Source organism: Crocuta crocuta, unplaced genomic scaffold, assembly GCF_008692635.1.
Source record: "Crocuta crocuta isolate KB4526 unplaced genomic scaffold, BGI_CrCroc_1.0 scaffold96, whole genome shotgun sequence".
Classification (NCBI taxonomy): domain Eukaryota; kingdom Metazoa; phylum Chordata; class Mammalia; order Carnivora; family Hyaenidae; genus Crocuta; species Crocuta crocuta.
The window spans coordinates 76468-89881 of record NW_027531522.1 but is presented as its reverse complement, the minus strand read 5'-3'; the positions used below and the strand labels follow the sequence as shown (position 1 = coordinate 89881).

General features: G+C 38.9%; 1 protein-coding gene across 1 annotated transcript in view; it reads left to right on the top strand.

Moving 5' to 3' along the window:
- Positions 1-13414, top strand: part of ANKRD26 (ankyrin repeat domain containing 26) — a 110383-nt gene that overhangs the window by 21662 nt on the left and 75307 nt on the right. Inside the window, exons 6-9 of the mRNA XM_077772392.1 lie at positions 2376-2412; positions 9394-9466; positions 12321-12381; positions 12494-12678. Coding sequence (XP_077628518.1) covers positions 2376-2412; positions 9394-9466; positions 12321-12381; positions 12494-12678 — 356 coding nt within the window. The remainder of the gene's footprint in view (positions 1-2375; positions 2413-9393; positions 9467-12320; positions 12382-12493; positions 12679-13414) is intronic.

Here is a 13414-nt window from a genome sequence, read left to right as displayed (position 1 = left end):
AATCTAATCCTCCTATACGTGCAAACATATGATATTTGTCTTTCTGTGCTTATTTCGCTCAGTATAACACCCTCAAGGTCCATCTATGTTGCCACACATGGCCAGATTTCATTGTTTCTCATTGCCATGTAGTATTCCATGGTATAGATAAACCACATCTTCTTGATCCATTTGTCTGTTGATGGACACTTAGGCTCTTTCCATGTTTTAGCTATTGTTGAGAGTGCTGCTATGAACACTGGGGTACATGTGCTCCTATGCCTCAGCATTTCTGTATTCCTTGGGTAAATTCCTAGCAGTGCTATTGCTGGGTCACAGGGGAGTTCTATTGTTATTTTCCTGAGGAACCTCCACACTATCTTCTAGAGGGGTGCACCAGTTTGCATTCCCACCAACAGTGTAGGAGGGTGCCACAGCGAGCCACTCTTAACCACCTAGCGAATGGTGGGAATTCTCCTTTCATCCAAGTTCCCAGGGAACAACCAAGGGCCAGCCATTCATGTAGGATATTCCAAGGGTGGCAAGCTTTGGCGTGCTATATGAAATCTTTTCTGCATAGGAATTACAGCCCTGACTTAATGTTTGGTTTTGTCTTAAAATTTCATTTTCATAACAATTAATATGATGGTATTCTATGGTACTGACTTCAGTGACATCATCCATATTAAGTAGGTATTTGGACAAAAACTACTAGGGCAGTGTTAGATATTGTAATCTTCTCTTACGTGATTCCACTTTCATTAGGATTCTTAGATTCAAGAAACAAATGCTTTTTGATTTAAAATTAGAATTAAAACTCTTAATTGTATAGATAACCCAGGTTTGATTCATATTGTACTGAATCCATGTTTATACTTGTCAGATTGTTGATCATATTCTCAGTTGTTTTCTCGCCTAAGTAGACAATTAAAATTATTTCCTTTATATTTTCCTATACTTTAATTTGGGAGATAATACCCATTTTCTTTTACTTTGATCTTGATCTTAATTTTCAAGGTGGCTGTATATTGCTTTAATCTACAGCAAGAGTAGTTTCAATGGATACCTTTGTTTTGCTTACACTTAATAAGCCTTATTTTTTAGAGCAGGTTCAAGTGCACAGAAAAGTATAATCAAAAGTACAGAGAGTCTCCATATAACATACCCTGATTGCAGGCCTTGATCCCATGAACTGTGAGAACCTGAGCTGAGGTCAAGAATTGGACACTTAACCAACTGAACCACCCAGGCACCCTGACAGTGTTACATTTTTATATTTACACTAACTCATCCTTTTCCTGCAAAGTCTCTAATTGACATTAGTGTTCAGTCTTGGTGTTAGACATTGTATGAGTTTTAACAAATGTATAAAGAGGGGAATCCACCATTGTGGCGTCATGTGAAATAGTTTCACTACCTTAGAGTTCCGAGGTGCTGTGCCTACTCATCCTTCCCTTCGCCCCAACCCTTATGTCCATAGTCTTGCTTTTTCCAGAGTGTCATCTAGTTAGAATCATACAGTGGATATCTTTTTGAATGTTTAAAAAATTAAAATTCCAAGGTAATTGAGTGTAGTCATTCAGGATCTTCTTTGCCCTTTGTTTTCGTTTCTCACTGTAGGATCTAATGACATATTCCTTCCTTGAAATAGCATGATTTCAATAGATGGTTGCCACATAATGGGGAGGGTTGAGAAACATGGCATCGTGTTCTACTACACAGCACTACCATTGGGACCATCATCCTTATGAGGTGGGTCTAGATAAACTCTCCAGCGATGAAAGGAGACGGTGTCAAGAGGTTATCCCTTTATAAAAGTAGAATCACCAATCTTTCATACTTACCTTGCAATTGGAAATAAGGCCGCAGACAGTCTGTTTGCTGTTGTTTGACCACACTGCCAAGTGCAATGGCTATAGACGAAGCTTTGTGAGGGGGTGTTGTATCCTAAACTGAGCAGTGTCTGCAGAAGAGCTGGGGAAGCTCTGCTGTGTTCCAGCAAAATAAGTATAGTCCCTTTTAACTCGTCCGAGTAGTGCAAGTCCAGAAAAATCAGGCTATTTAAGTTCGACGTTGTCCGTTTAGGATCATTATTCTGCGAATGACACCAATTTCCTCCAGTGTCGTAGGGTCAGGTATGGTCGCTGTAAACATCAGTTCACATGTAGGTATCAAATGCTGATAGAAACCATTCTTTCTTTTGGTAAATCTAGAGGAGAAAGTAAGATTTCTTGGTGCATTAAGCCTCTGAACCGTATAATTACCACTAACTCTAGTATGTTTCCCAGGTGTGTCTCCAAAGGAATGCTTTTTAATGAATCGTTAGTCTTAAACTTTTACCTTTCTATCTTTTTCTATTGTTGATTTAAAATGTATTTTACATTTTTCCTTAATAGCAGATGAGAGTTCTGAGGAAGACTCCTTAAGAAGCAGGTAGGATTTTTATGGATTTTTAAAAATTACGTGTATCGGGGCGCCCGGGTGGCTCAGTTGGTGAAGTGTCTTACTCTTGATTTCAGCTCAGGTTTGGGAGATCAAGCCCCACTTTGGGATTTGCACTGTCAGCCTGTGAGGGATATTCTCTCTCTCTCTCTCTCTCTTTCTTTCTCTTTCTTTCTCCCTCTCTCTCTATCACTCACCAGCTCACATATGTGTACGTGCACACTCTCAAATAAATAAACAAATGAATAAAGAAATAAAATAATTATGTGTTACCTATGGGAATGCAGAGAAAAGAAGCATTGGTTGAGTGTTCTACCCTGGGCAGGACACTAAATCACATGCTTCACATTTGTTGAGTTCTATACTCATTATGTAGCTTTGCAAAGTAGCTGTGTTATGATAGCCTACCTTTTATTAATTAGGCAACTGTGGTTCAGAGAGGTTGATTACTCGACCCATGATTCGATAGTTAATGAGTAGTTGTCTCATGGCTTGACTGTCAGCCTGTGTAGCTTCCACATCCATTCTTGTGTTTCTCAGCAGCACTGGGATTATAGCTACAGATCCTAGTCAGATCAACTCAGTGTAATCTTTGGTTACGTATTAACTCTAATTTAGAGTTTTCTTAAGAAACCAGGTTCGACCAAGCATTTGTCCTAATATATTTGACAACGAGTGGTAACTAGGAGTAATTAGTGCAGTTGTAACTAGTCTCTTGCTTTTACCATCAGAGATGGTAGAGAGGATTTCAGTTAGCTATGGCCACGGTATCACAGCTTTTCCATAAGCAAGACCAAATCGGGCATGTTCTTCGATGTAGTGACATCTCCTCCTCTTGTGATGAATGAGTATTCTGTAAGTGAAAGATATCTAGGCTTAGACCATATCATGTTAATTGAATTTAGCATGTGTTTAGAGGATATTTCTGTATGATTCTTTGCTTCACAACTTCCCAGCCTGGTTATCCCTCTGAGCTAGTACCCTTGACTAGTTCTATGCAGCTTTTTCTCTTTCTGTAGATTTTTTTCCTCATGGCTTTTCTATACTCTTTTTTTACTTTTTTACTTTGTCGTCTTCTTTTCTTGGTATCTCTTTTATTCCATTATTTTTTTCCACTTCTGCCAGCTAAGTACTCTGCAGTTTTCTATAGGCAGAATCAAAAGTGCACAGGATCTCAGGTTTTAAGGAGATTAATTAATCCAAATGACCTCTGGTACTTCAACCTGTGTTTAACATCCTTGCCAAATGGTTGTATCAGTGGAGAATTTGAAACTCAACAAAGAGATTAAAGCGATTTATTTGGATATGATAAGTGATAGAAAACAGATTTAAATTCAGGGTTCTTTCTTTTTTTTTTCCATCTTCTAGGTGAATAATAGTAATAGGAAGCTGGGAAGTAGGTCTCGTGAACACAGTGAAGGAGGGTAAGAATCAAATTAGCAGAGGAGACCAGGTTTCAATAAGAACAACACTGAGTTGGATGGGAATAAGAGTTTTCCAGAAGGTGTCAGAATATTGGGATTGATGACAAGTTAGATAAAGACACAGTACAGGAATTTAGCACCCAGGATATTGGAACTTGTTTCAGAAGGCATATTAAAAGAGAGAGTTCAAGAGGGTCCTGAACAAGTTTCTGCTTTTTTATTTTTTGACTTAGTTGAAGATAGTAGAATACTACAGATTTTCTGTTGAGAGATATTAAAATCATTTGAGCTACTGGAAGAGTCTCTTTCCAGCACGTAGGAAAGTGATATCATCTGCTTCCACCCCAACTTACGGAGGGTGTCTTCGATCCTCTCAAGTGACAGTGGGGTGGAGATTCTGGACTACAGAGATGTATGGCTCAAGGCAGCTGTCTCCTCACTCCACCTCTTTTCCTAAATCTGGGATGCCTTTCCCGTGTCCAGGTAGGGTTGGGCAGGGGTAGGACTGGCCTGTCAGATCAGTAACGGAGCGTCATCTGGATAGTTGATCACATGCCTCCGTTGAGGTGACTGTGTGGATGACTGAGACTCCATTCAGCTTGTTCTCCAGGGGCAGGACATAGCTCCTACGCTTGGGTCATTTGTGCCCATTCTTGTTTCAGGAGTCTGTGCCTTCACAGGCTAAGGATTTGAAGGTTGGAGAGAGTCACTGAGCCGTGCCGAAGAGTGATGTAGGAGTGGGAGCTCCTAGGAAAGAAAGTCTTCAGGCGGCGTGTAGGGGAGAAATAGGGGCACGACTACCAGGACTCGTTTTATAAGTCTCACTCCTTGGATATCTGAATGCCCCTGAAGGTTTCTAAGGTCGTGCCAGTTTGTATGGACCTAAATAAGGCAGACCTTTGAAGGAAAAAAGTTGGAGTTTATACTTTTTTTATCTTCTAATCTCTTGGAATAGTATTTTCACTAGTAACATAGAAATGTGTTCTTTACTTTTTGTATATTTACTTAAACTGAGGTAGACTTGACACACAATGGAATATGTGATTCAACAACTCTATATGTTACACTGTTCTCACCATAAGTGTAGCTACCATCTGTGAATGTATAATGCTATGATAATACCATTGACTCTGTTCCCTGTGTGGTAGCTTTGTTGCCTGTGAATTCCTTATTCTGTAACTGGAAACCTGAACTTCGCTCTCCCCTTCACCCATTGTGCCCATCTGTCACCTCCTCTTCCTGTCTGGTAACAATCAGTTCTCTGTATTTACTGGTCTGTTTCTGTTTTTTCTCTGTATATTTGTTCCTTTTTAGATTCTACCTATAAGTGAAATCTTAAAGTATTTGTCTTTTCTCTGACTGACTTATATTACTTCGCATAATACCCTCTAGGTGTATCCATGATGTTGCAAATGACAAGATCTCATTCTCTTTTACACCTGGGTAATATTCCAGTGTGTGTGTGTGTGTGTGTGTTATCCATCTATTGATGGACACTTGGGTTGATCCCATATCTTGGCTATTGTAAGTAATGCTACAATGAAGATAGGGGTGCATATATCTTTTCAAAGTAGTATTTTCGTTTTCTTTGGGTAAATAAATATCCAGTAGCGGAATTGCTGGATCATATGGGATTTCTCGTTTTAATTTTTTGAGGAACCTCCATACTGTTTTTGACAGTGGCTATACCAGTTTACATGCCCTTGCCAGTACACAAGTGTTCTGTTTTTTCCCATTCTCTGACCAAGACTTGTTGTTTCTTGTGTTTTGAAGTTTAACCCTTCTGACAGATGTAAGATAGTAAGTCATTGTGGTAACTTTTACACATTTAATATTCAAACATTTCAGAGAATTCCCGGCCTGTCACATTTGGTTATGGGAACTACAACGGGGTCTTTATTGGATATTTCACAGGTGAGATGAGGTGGAGGCAAAATAGATCACTAAAAGCTTTTTTTTTTAATTTTTTTTATACTTAATTTTTTAATTTTTGAGACAGAGACAGAACATGAGTGGGGGAGGGGCAGAGAGGGAGAGACACAGAATCTGAAGCAGGCTCCAGGCTCTGAGCTGTCAGCACAGAGCCCGACGCAGGGCTCAAACCCACGAACTGCAAGATCATGACCTGAGCTGAAGTCGGACACTTAATCGACTGAGCCACCCAGGCACCCCTAAAAGCTTTTTTAAAACCGGGACCATCTCCATTTAAGAGAGTCTCATGGTTTGCCTCTCTACCTTTCACCCACCATTTCCCCCCTTATTATCCCCCATGGTCCTCCGTTAAGTTCCTCCTAATCCTCCTATACGTGCAAACATATGATATTTGTCCTTCTCTGCCTGACTTATTTCGCTCAGCATAACACCCTTAAGGTCCATCCATGTTGCTACACATGGCCAGATTTCATTGTTTCTCATTGCCGTGTAGTATTCCATGGTATAGATAAACCACATCTTCTTGATCCATTCGTCCGTTGATGGACACTTAGGCTCTTTCCATGTTTTGGCTATTGTTCAGAGTGCTTCTATGAACATTGGGGTATGGAGAAGGGCACTTGTGGGGAGGAGCACTGGGTGTTATGTGGAAACCAACTTGACAATAAACTATTTGTAAAAAAAGAAAATCAGGGACCAAATTTTGAAAGACTTGTACTCTGGAAACTCTAAAACACTGATGAAAGAAATGGAAAGTGACACAAAGAAATAGACATTCCATGTTCATAGATTAGAAGAATACATATTTTTAAAATGTCTATGCTACCCGAAGCAATCTACAGCGTTAATGCAATCCCTAGCAGAATACTGACAGCATTTTTCACATAGCTAGACAAACGATCCTAAAATTTGTACAGAACCACAAAAGACCTTGAATGGCCACAGCAATATTGAAAGAGAAAAACCCAGAGGGATCACAATTTCAGATTTCAAGTTCTAGCACAAAGCTGTCCTAATCACAACAGGATGGTATTGACATACCAATAGTCACATGGATCAGTGGACTAGAACAGAAAACCCAAAGGTAAATCCACAACTGTATGGCCCATTAATCTTGAACAGACAGGAAATGTCATAGACTCTGGGTCTAAAGTTCTCTCTTGTCTTAGCAAGAGAGCAGCAGGCAGGATTAAAAAATAGGAGAGAGAGAATGGCTAATGTCCGGGAAAGACAAGAACCCCAAATAAGGGTCCTTGCTGCGTATTTATTGTGATCAGAAGGCTTACAAACATGATGGGCGTGCACAAAAAGACAAACTGTGAACCATTAATTTATGGACATGAGGGAAAGGGGCTCGGCATTTGAAGATATACAGTGTTTGGGGCTTGGGTCAATAGAAACCAAAATCCCGACGCTGGGCAGATGGGTAGATGGTTATTAACGGCAGATAGGAGGCGCCCTGTCTGTGTGTCTTAGCTAGCCTAGGGGAGAAGACAGGTATGGGAAATTACCCCAGGGTTAACAAGACACTTTTTCTCTTGTTAACCATCTCATCTCTGGGCTGCTTTGCCTGCAGCGCAGCGGTCTGTGATCCAATTTACTTGTTTTGCCTAGCTTGGCCCTCTTCTCCTGGAAAAGCAGCTTCTCTGCTAGAATACGAAATTGGGGGCCCCTTTTGCCCTGCCTGTCTAATCTAGCTTACCTCATATACCTTGGTAGTGGGAGCCTTCGCTCCCGTTCCTGTCTTGGGCCTTTGCCCATCCCTTTCTATCTTTGGTGTTCAGCACCTCCCTATTCTCGGGGTGCCTTTGCACCATCCTATTCTCGGGGTGCAAAGGCACCACAGTGTTCTCAGGGTGCCCTTGCAACGTCCTATTCTCGAGGCACCAATCATGTTTACCCAAACTCGGGTGTGAGCGTACTGTGGCTTTATTTCTCTATGCCTTGTTAACCCATTGGTGTAAGCCCGGGGTATTCCTAAGTCTGTTCCCCACAAGGAGAGAATATCCAGGGGAGAAGACGCAGTCTCTTCAACAAATGATGTCGGGAAAACTGGACAGCCACATGCAAAAAAATGACACTGGACCAGTGTCTTGATCATACACAAAAAGAAACTCAGAATGAATTAGACTTAAATATGAGACGTGAAGCCACAAAAATCCTAGAAGACAGCACAGGCAGTCATTTCTCTGACGTCGGCTGTAGCAACATTGTTCTCGTTAAGTCTCCGGAGGCAAGGGAAGTAAAGCAAAAATAAACTTTAGGGACTACATCAAAATAAAAAGCTTTTGCACAGTGAAGGAAACCATCAGAACTACAAGACAACCTATGGAAGGGGAGAACATATTTGCGAATGACAGCTCCAGGAAAGGGTTAGTATCCAAAATGTATAAAGAATTGATACAATTCAGCATCCTCCCCCACAAAAAAGCCCAGTTTTTTTTTTGTTTTGTTTTGGTTTTTTTTTAATTTCTACGAGAGAGAGAGAGCGTGAGCAGGGGAGGATCAGAGAGAGAGGGAGATACAGACTCTGAAATAGGCTCCAGGCTCCGAGCTGGCAGTCAGCACAGAGCCCGACGCGGGGCTCGAACCCATGAACTGCGAGATCATGACCTAAGTGAAAGTGGACGCTTAACCGACTAAGCCACCCAGGCGCCCCAAAAAAGCCCAGTTTAAAAACAAGCAGGAGACATAGACAGACATGTTCCTAAAGACAACATACAGATGGTCAACACACACATGAAAATTTACTACTCAAATCTGCAATGAGATACCACCTCACTCCTGTCACAATGGCTAAACTCCGAAACACAAGAAGCAAGAGTTCACGAGGATGTGGAGAAAAAGGAAACCTCTTGCACTGTCCGTTGAAATACAAATGGGTGCAGCCACTGTGGAGAAGAGTATGGAGGTCCCACAAAAAATTAAACCTAGAACTGTCTTATGATCCAGTGGTTACACTCCTGGATACTATCCAAAAAAATACAAAGGCATGAATTCAATGGAATACATGCACCCCTGTGTTTACTTCCGCATTATTTACAATAGCCAGCACGAGTGTCCATTGATGAATGGATAAAGGAGAAGTCACAAGTGTGTGTGTGTGCACAATGCAATATTATTCAACCATGAAACAGTGAAATCTTGCCACTTGCAGTGACATGCATGTAGCTAGAGGGTATTATGCTAAGTAACGTCAGAGAAAGACAAATACCATATGATTTTACTCATGTAGAGTTTAAGAAATAGCAAATGATCAAAGGGAAGAAAGGGAGAGACAAAACAAGAAATGGGCTTTCTTCACAACAGAGACCAAACAGATGGTTACCAGAGGGGAGGTGAATGGTGGGAGGGGCAAATAGGTGATGGGGATGAAGGAGTGCACTTGTGATGATGAGCACTGGGTGAGGACGGCATTGGGGAATCACTCTATTGTACAACTGAAACTGATAGAACACTAAATATTAATGATACTGGCATTAAAGTATAATCTTAATTAAAAACCAGAGGCCAAATTTTAATAATATCAAGAGACTTCATTTAATAAACAGATAGCTAACTTAATTTTTTTTTTTAATAAATGAACTTGTTTTTGTTGTCTATTTTTGCTCTAAAGGCTTTCCAAAAAATCTGATGTTGATGATTCATGGCCTACATCAGATAGTGAAGACTACAATTTTGGTGCCAAGGTAAAGTACTCTCTTGTGAAACTAATTTTCCTGCTCTAAATTTCGTTTTCAGTATTATTTACTCTTAAAACTTAACAGAAGCCTGTTTATTATCCTTTTATATCTGTAATGGAAAGTTAGCTAGAAGAAACCAGTCTATAGAAATAGGACCAGTGGAATTTTTTGTTTTGTTTTACTTTGGTAAATACTAGAAGTAGAGGCTGATATAACAATGGGCTGGAAACTCTATAATGACAGGAAAATTATATTGGGAAAAGCTCTCCCATAATGGAGGAAATATGACATTCGGTTAAGGATAAGGTTTCTTACTGTGAGTTTGAAATTATACCATAGTTTGACTTTTATAATACTCATGCATCAGCGAAACCTTTAGTGAATCCAATTATCTACTGTAGGTTTTTTTTCTTGGGCACTTTTTATTATGATAGTATATAGTTTTCTTTCCTTTTTCTCTATCCTTTGTTGTACATTTTGGCTAAAATAATATTAGACATTGTAGAAATGTAGACATTTAAATTGTTTCTCCAAATTTATGTTACAAAGGTATTTCACTATATTTTTGAAATTATTCCATTAAGAATATCATTAAAATTCTGCATCTCACTAAAGAATACATATTTGGCTTAAAATATGAGTCAGCTTTATAAGCAGAGGCTCTTCATAGCCATGTTGTAAAATTTCCAAGGTCAGAAGTTTTTCATATTATAGTTTTTTAAAATATCTACTCGTAGCTTGTATCAGATTCTAAACTTTAAAGTTTCAGCATTTTATATGTATCTAAATACTCATTTGCAAGCCCCTAAATCATTTTAAGCTCCTGGCTGTTAGGAAACATTATTGTGTATATCCGGGAGCACCTAGAAGAAAGTCTTGCTTGGAAGAAGCAATTTACTATTTTTTGAAAGGGAATAAATGAGCAGAGCATTGGAATTCTGTCTAATGGAATTTGTAAGTAATATAATATGCATAATATATCCTAATTAAATATGTGAATTTTAAAGATATGGCTTAAATTTATTTTCCTTTTTAATGTTTAGGATTTATAAACGCAAACGAATTATAGTGTGGAAATCAGGAGTTCAATAAGAAAGTAGGTTATAGTATATTTTTTAGTATCCTCCAATTGTGAACTTAGAATTGTAGATAAGAATTCCTCAGCTTTTTTCCCTAAAGCCATCTGTATGCCATCAGATACATCCTTTGAATGTGGTATACGTGTCTTCATAGAATTCTCGTAACCAGTTCTTTTTCTGTATTTAAAGTTGATGTGTTAGGAACATGTCTTTTTCTGATTTTTGTTTGTCTAGCAATAATTTATAGCTTTTAGGAGTGATAGATAGCCACTTATTGAAGTATTTATTTTAGAGTGAACAAATTAAATTCTTCATTACGGTATTTATAAACAGATAATTGTAGAGTGATAAAAGTCGGTATTATTATGTATATACTGTGAATGAAAGCCTCTGTTTTATGTATCTAATATAGTATATAATTAATAAAATTTCGAAGAGAATCCTGTTCATAGTGTATCCCTAAAGATACATATATATATTTTTTTTCACGTACCTTATTTTGCTTACATTTTTCCTTTTTTTCCTTGTCTTAAGCTCATGCTTGATGATTGGTCATGTCTTTTTCTCTTTTCCTCTTCTTCCCCCCATGCTATTTTTAAAATTTTTTATTTTTTAATATATTTTTTTATTTTTGGAGGGAGAGAGAGACAAAGTGCAAGCGGAGTAGAGGCAGCGACCTAGGGAAACACAGAAGCCAAACAAAGCAGGCTCCAGACCCTGAGCTGTCAACACAGAGCCCAACAAACCCCACAAACCCACAAACTGCGAGATCTTGACCTAAGCTGAAGCTGGACACTTAACTGACTGAGCCACCCAGGTGCCCTCCGCGGTGTTTTTCTTAGTGGTTTACCCCTACCCTAATTTTTCCTTGCAGAAAACATTTCTTTTGTTCTGTTCATTTAGTACCTCTCTTTCTGGCTCCATTGTCAGCATATTGCCATTGGTTACAGCATTCTATTGTCTGTGTATGGTTTTCATCCATGAATCATTGCCCCACAAAGTTTATTACTCACTTTTCCTTTCGTGGAAGGAGCTGAACTGAATCTTTTTGAAATTATTTTACTTCTTTTGGAGAGAGAGAGAATGAGCAAGTGCTAGTAGGGAGGGACAGAGAGAGAGGGAGGGAGAGAATCCCAAGGACGCTCTGTGCTGTCAGCCCAGAGCCCAACATGGGGCTCGAACCCCACTAACCGGGAGACATCATGACCTGAGGTGAACTCCAAAGTCGGTCACTTAACTGACGGAGCCACCCAGGCACCCCAGAAGGAGCTAATTGAAAACAGTCATTTTTGTCTTTCCTGTTTTGACAAACAGAAGCAACTTAAACTGTTTACAGTTCCCAACTTATCTACATGTGATACTACTAAAAAGTAAGTTTTTATATTTTCTTTTACAGAGATAATTCATGCAAATATAAATTAGGCAACTATTTCAAAAGGAAACAATTTAAATTTCTTCGTGTGTGTTTTTTCAATATGCTTTCAATTACCCGGGGATAAATATTTATTTTTGGTTATTTTGGTAAAGTATTTGTACACTAATCAGTTACAGGTAAGGAGAGTAACATTTTGAGGCTTCCAGTGAAATCTCTCGTAATCCTCACCCCATGAGAACACGTAGACTGGGAATAGCAAATGGCAGAACTGAGATTTGAATCTACATGTGAATGATTCCAAAGCCTGTGTTCCTTGTGTAATGGTGGTCATTCGGTAATGGTGAATATAATGATTGTTTTATCAAATTTGATACTTATGAATCTTAAAGCTATTAATTTTTTCTAGAATGTCCCGAAACCAAACCTAAGAGAGCTAATGCTTGCTTCTCAGCAACACATGAAAAACAGTAAGCTATTTTAAGACTTGTATTATTCCCTAATTCTTGTCCATTCTTGTGTTACTCACTAATTTAAAATTACAGATATTTTCACTTTTCACTCTTTACTTTTTCTATGAAGCAGAAGCAAAATGTGGTACTGTGAGACCTGAGGACAAGAATTCTGATTCTAAACATGAAGATGTGGCAGAAACTCTTTCCAAACCACCAGTCAGAGATTATGACTGTTCTCATCCTGCTTTTCCATCATCTCTATCTCTTGAAAAACCTTCTCTCAAGCCTTCAGCTGTCTTTGGTCTTGCAGGGGTAAGTTGTTTCGTTTTATACATTTTTCCCCCCATACCATCCTTTTGATCCTTATAATGATGAAAAGGATCTTAGGAAGAAATGGAAGTCCTCAAGATCATAAGAGAAAGCAGTGTACTAACAACAGAGAGAAAGATACAGGACTGAGATGTGTAAAGGTTGGTGGGAGTAAACGATGCTTAGGTATGCCATTAGGGAAGCGAAGGATTAGAAGGCGACAGGAAAGAACAGCCAGATGAATAGGAAGATGAGGAGGGGGAAAGAAGGGGAAGAATTCATTTAAGAGGGAGGGGGTAAGATGAATTGAAAGTATGAAGCCTTGAGAGAAATTAGTATAAAAACACAATAGCAGTAGTGGGATTAAGGGAGAGCAGATACTCTTTATATCATAAAATATGGGAAAAGAAAGCCAGGTAGTAAAACAAAACATGCCTAGACTTTTCTGAATGAGTTACAGCTGATTTTTGTGAAGAACCGGAAGAAAAGTTTATCCTTACTTTTAAGTTTAATGAAGGGTGATATCTTATACTTAATTTAGCAAAACCTGTGTTTACCAGATTTCTTCTGAATTTTCAATTGTTGGCTAGTGTTTTTCCTGTGGTTTCTACCTTCACTAACTGTGTGGTGTCATCTTGGTATATTTTAGGTCTTTTTGAGAATAAAGAGAGAAAATGAATGCTTATTCTTTCCATTCATTGAGATTTCTGATTATGTGAATAAGGTTCTTTACGAACTA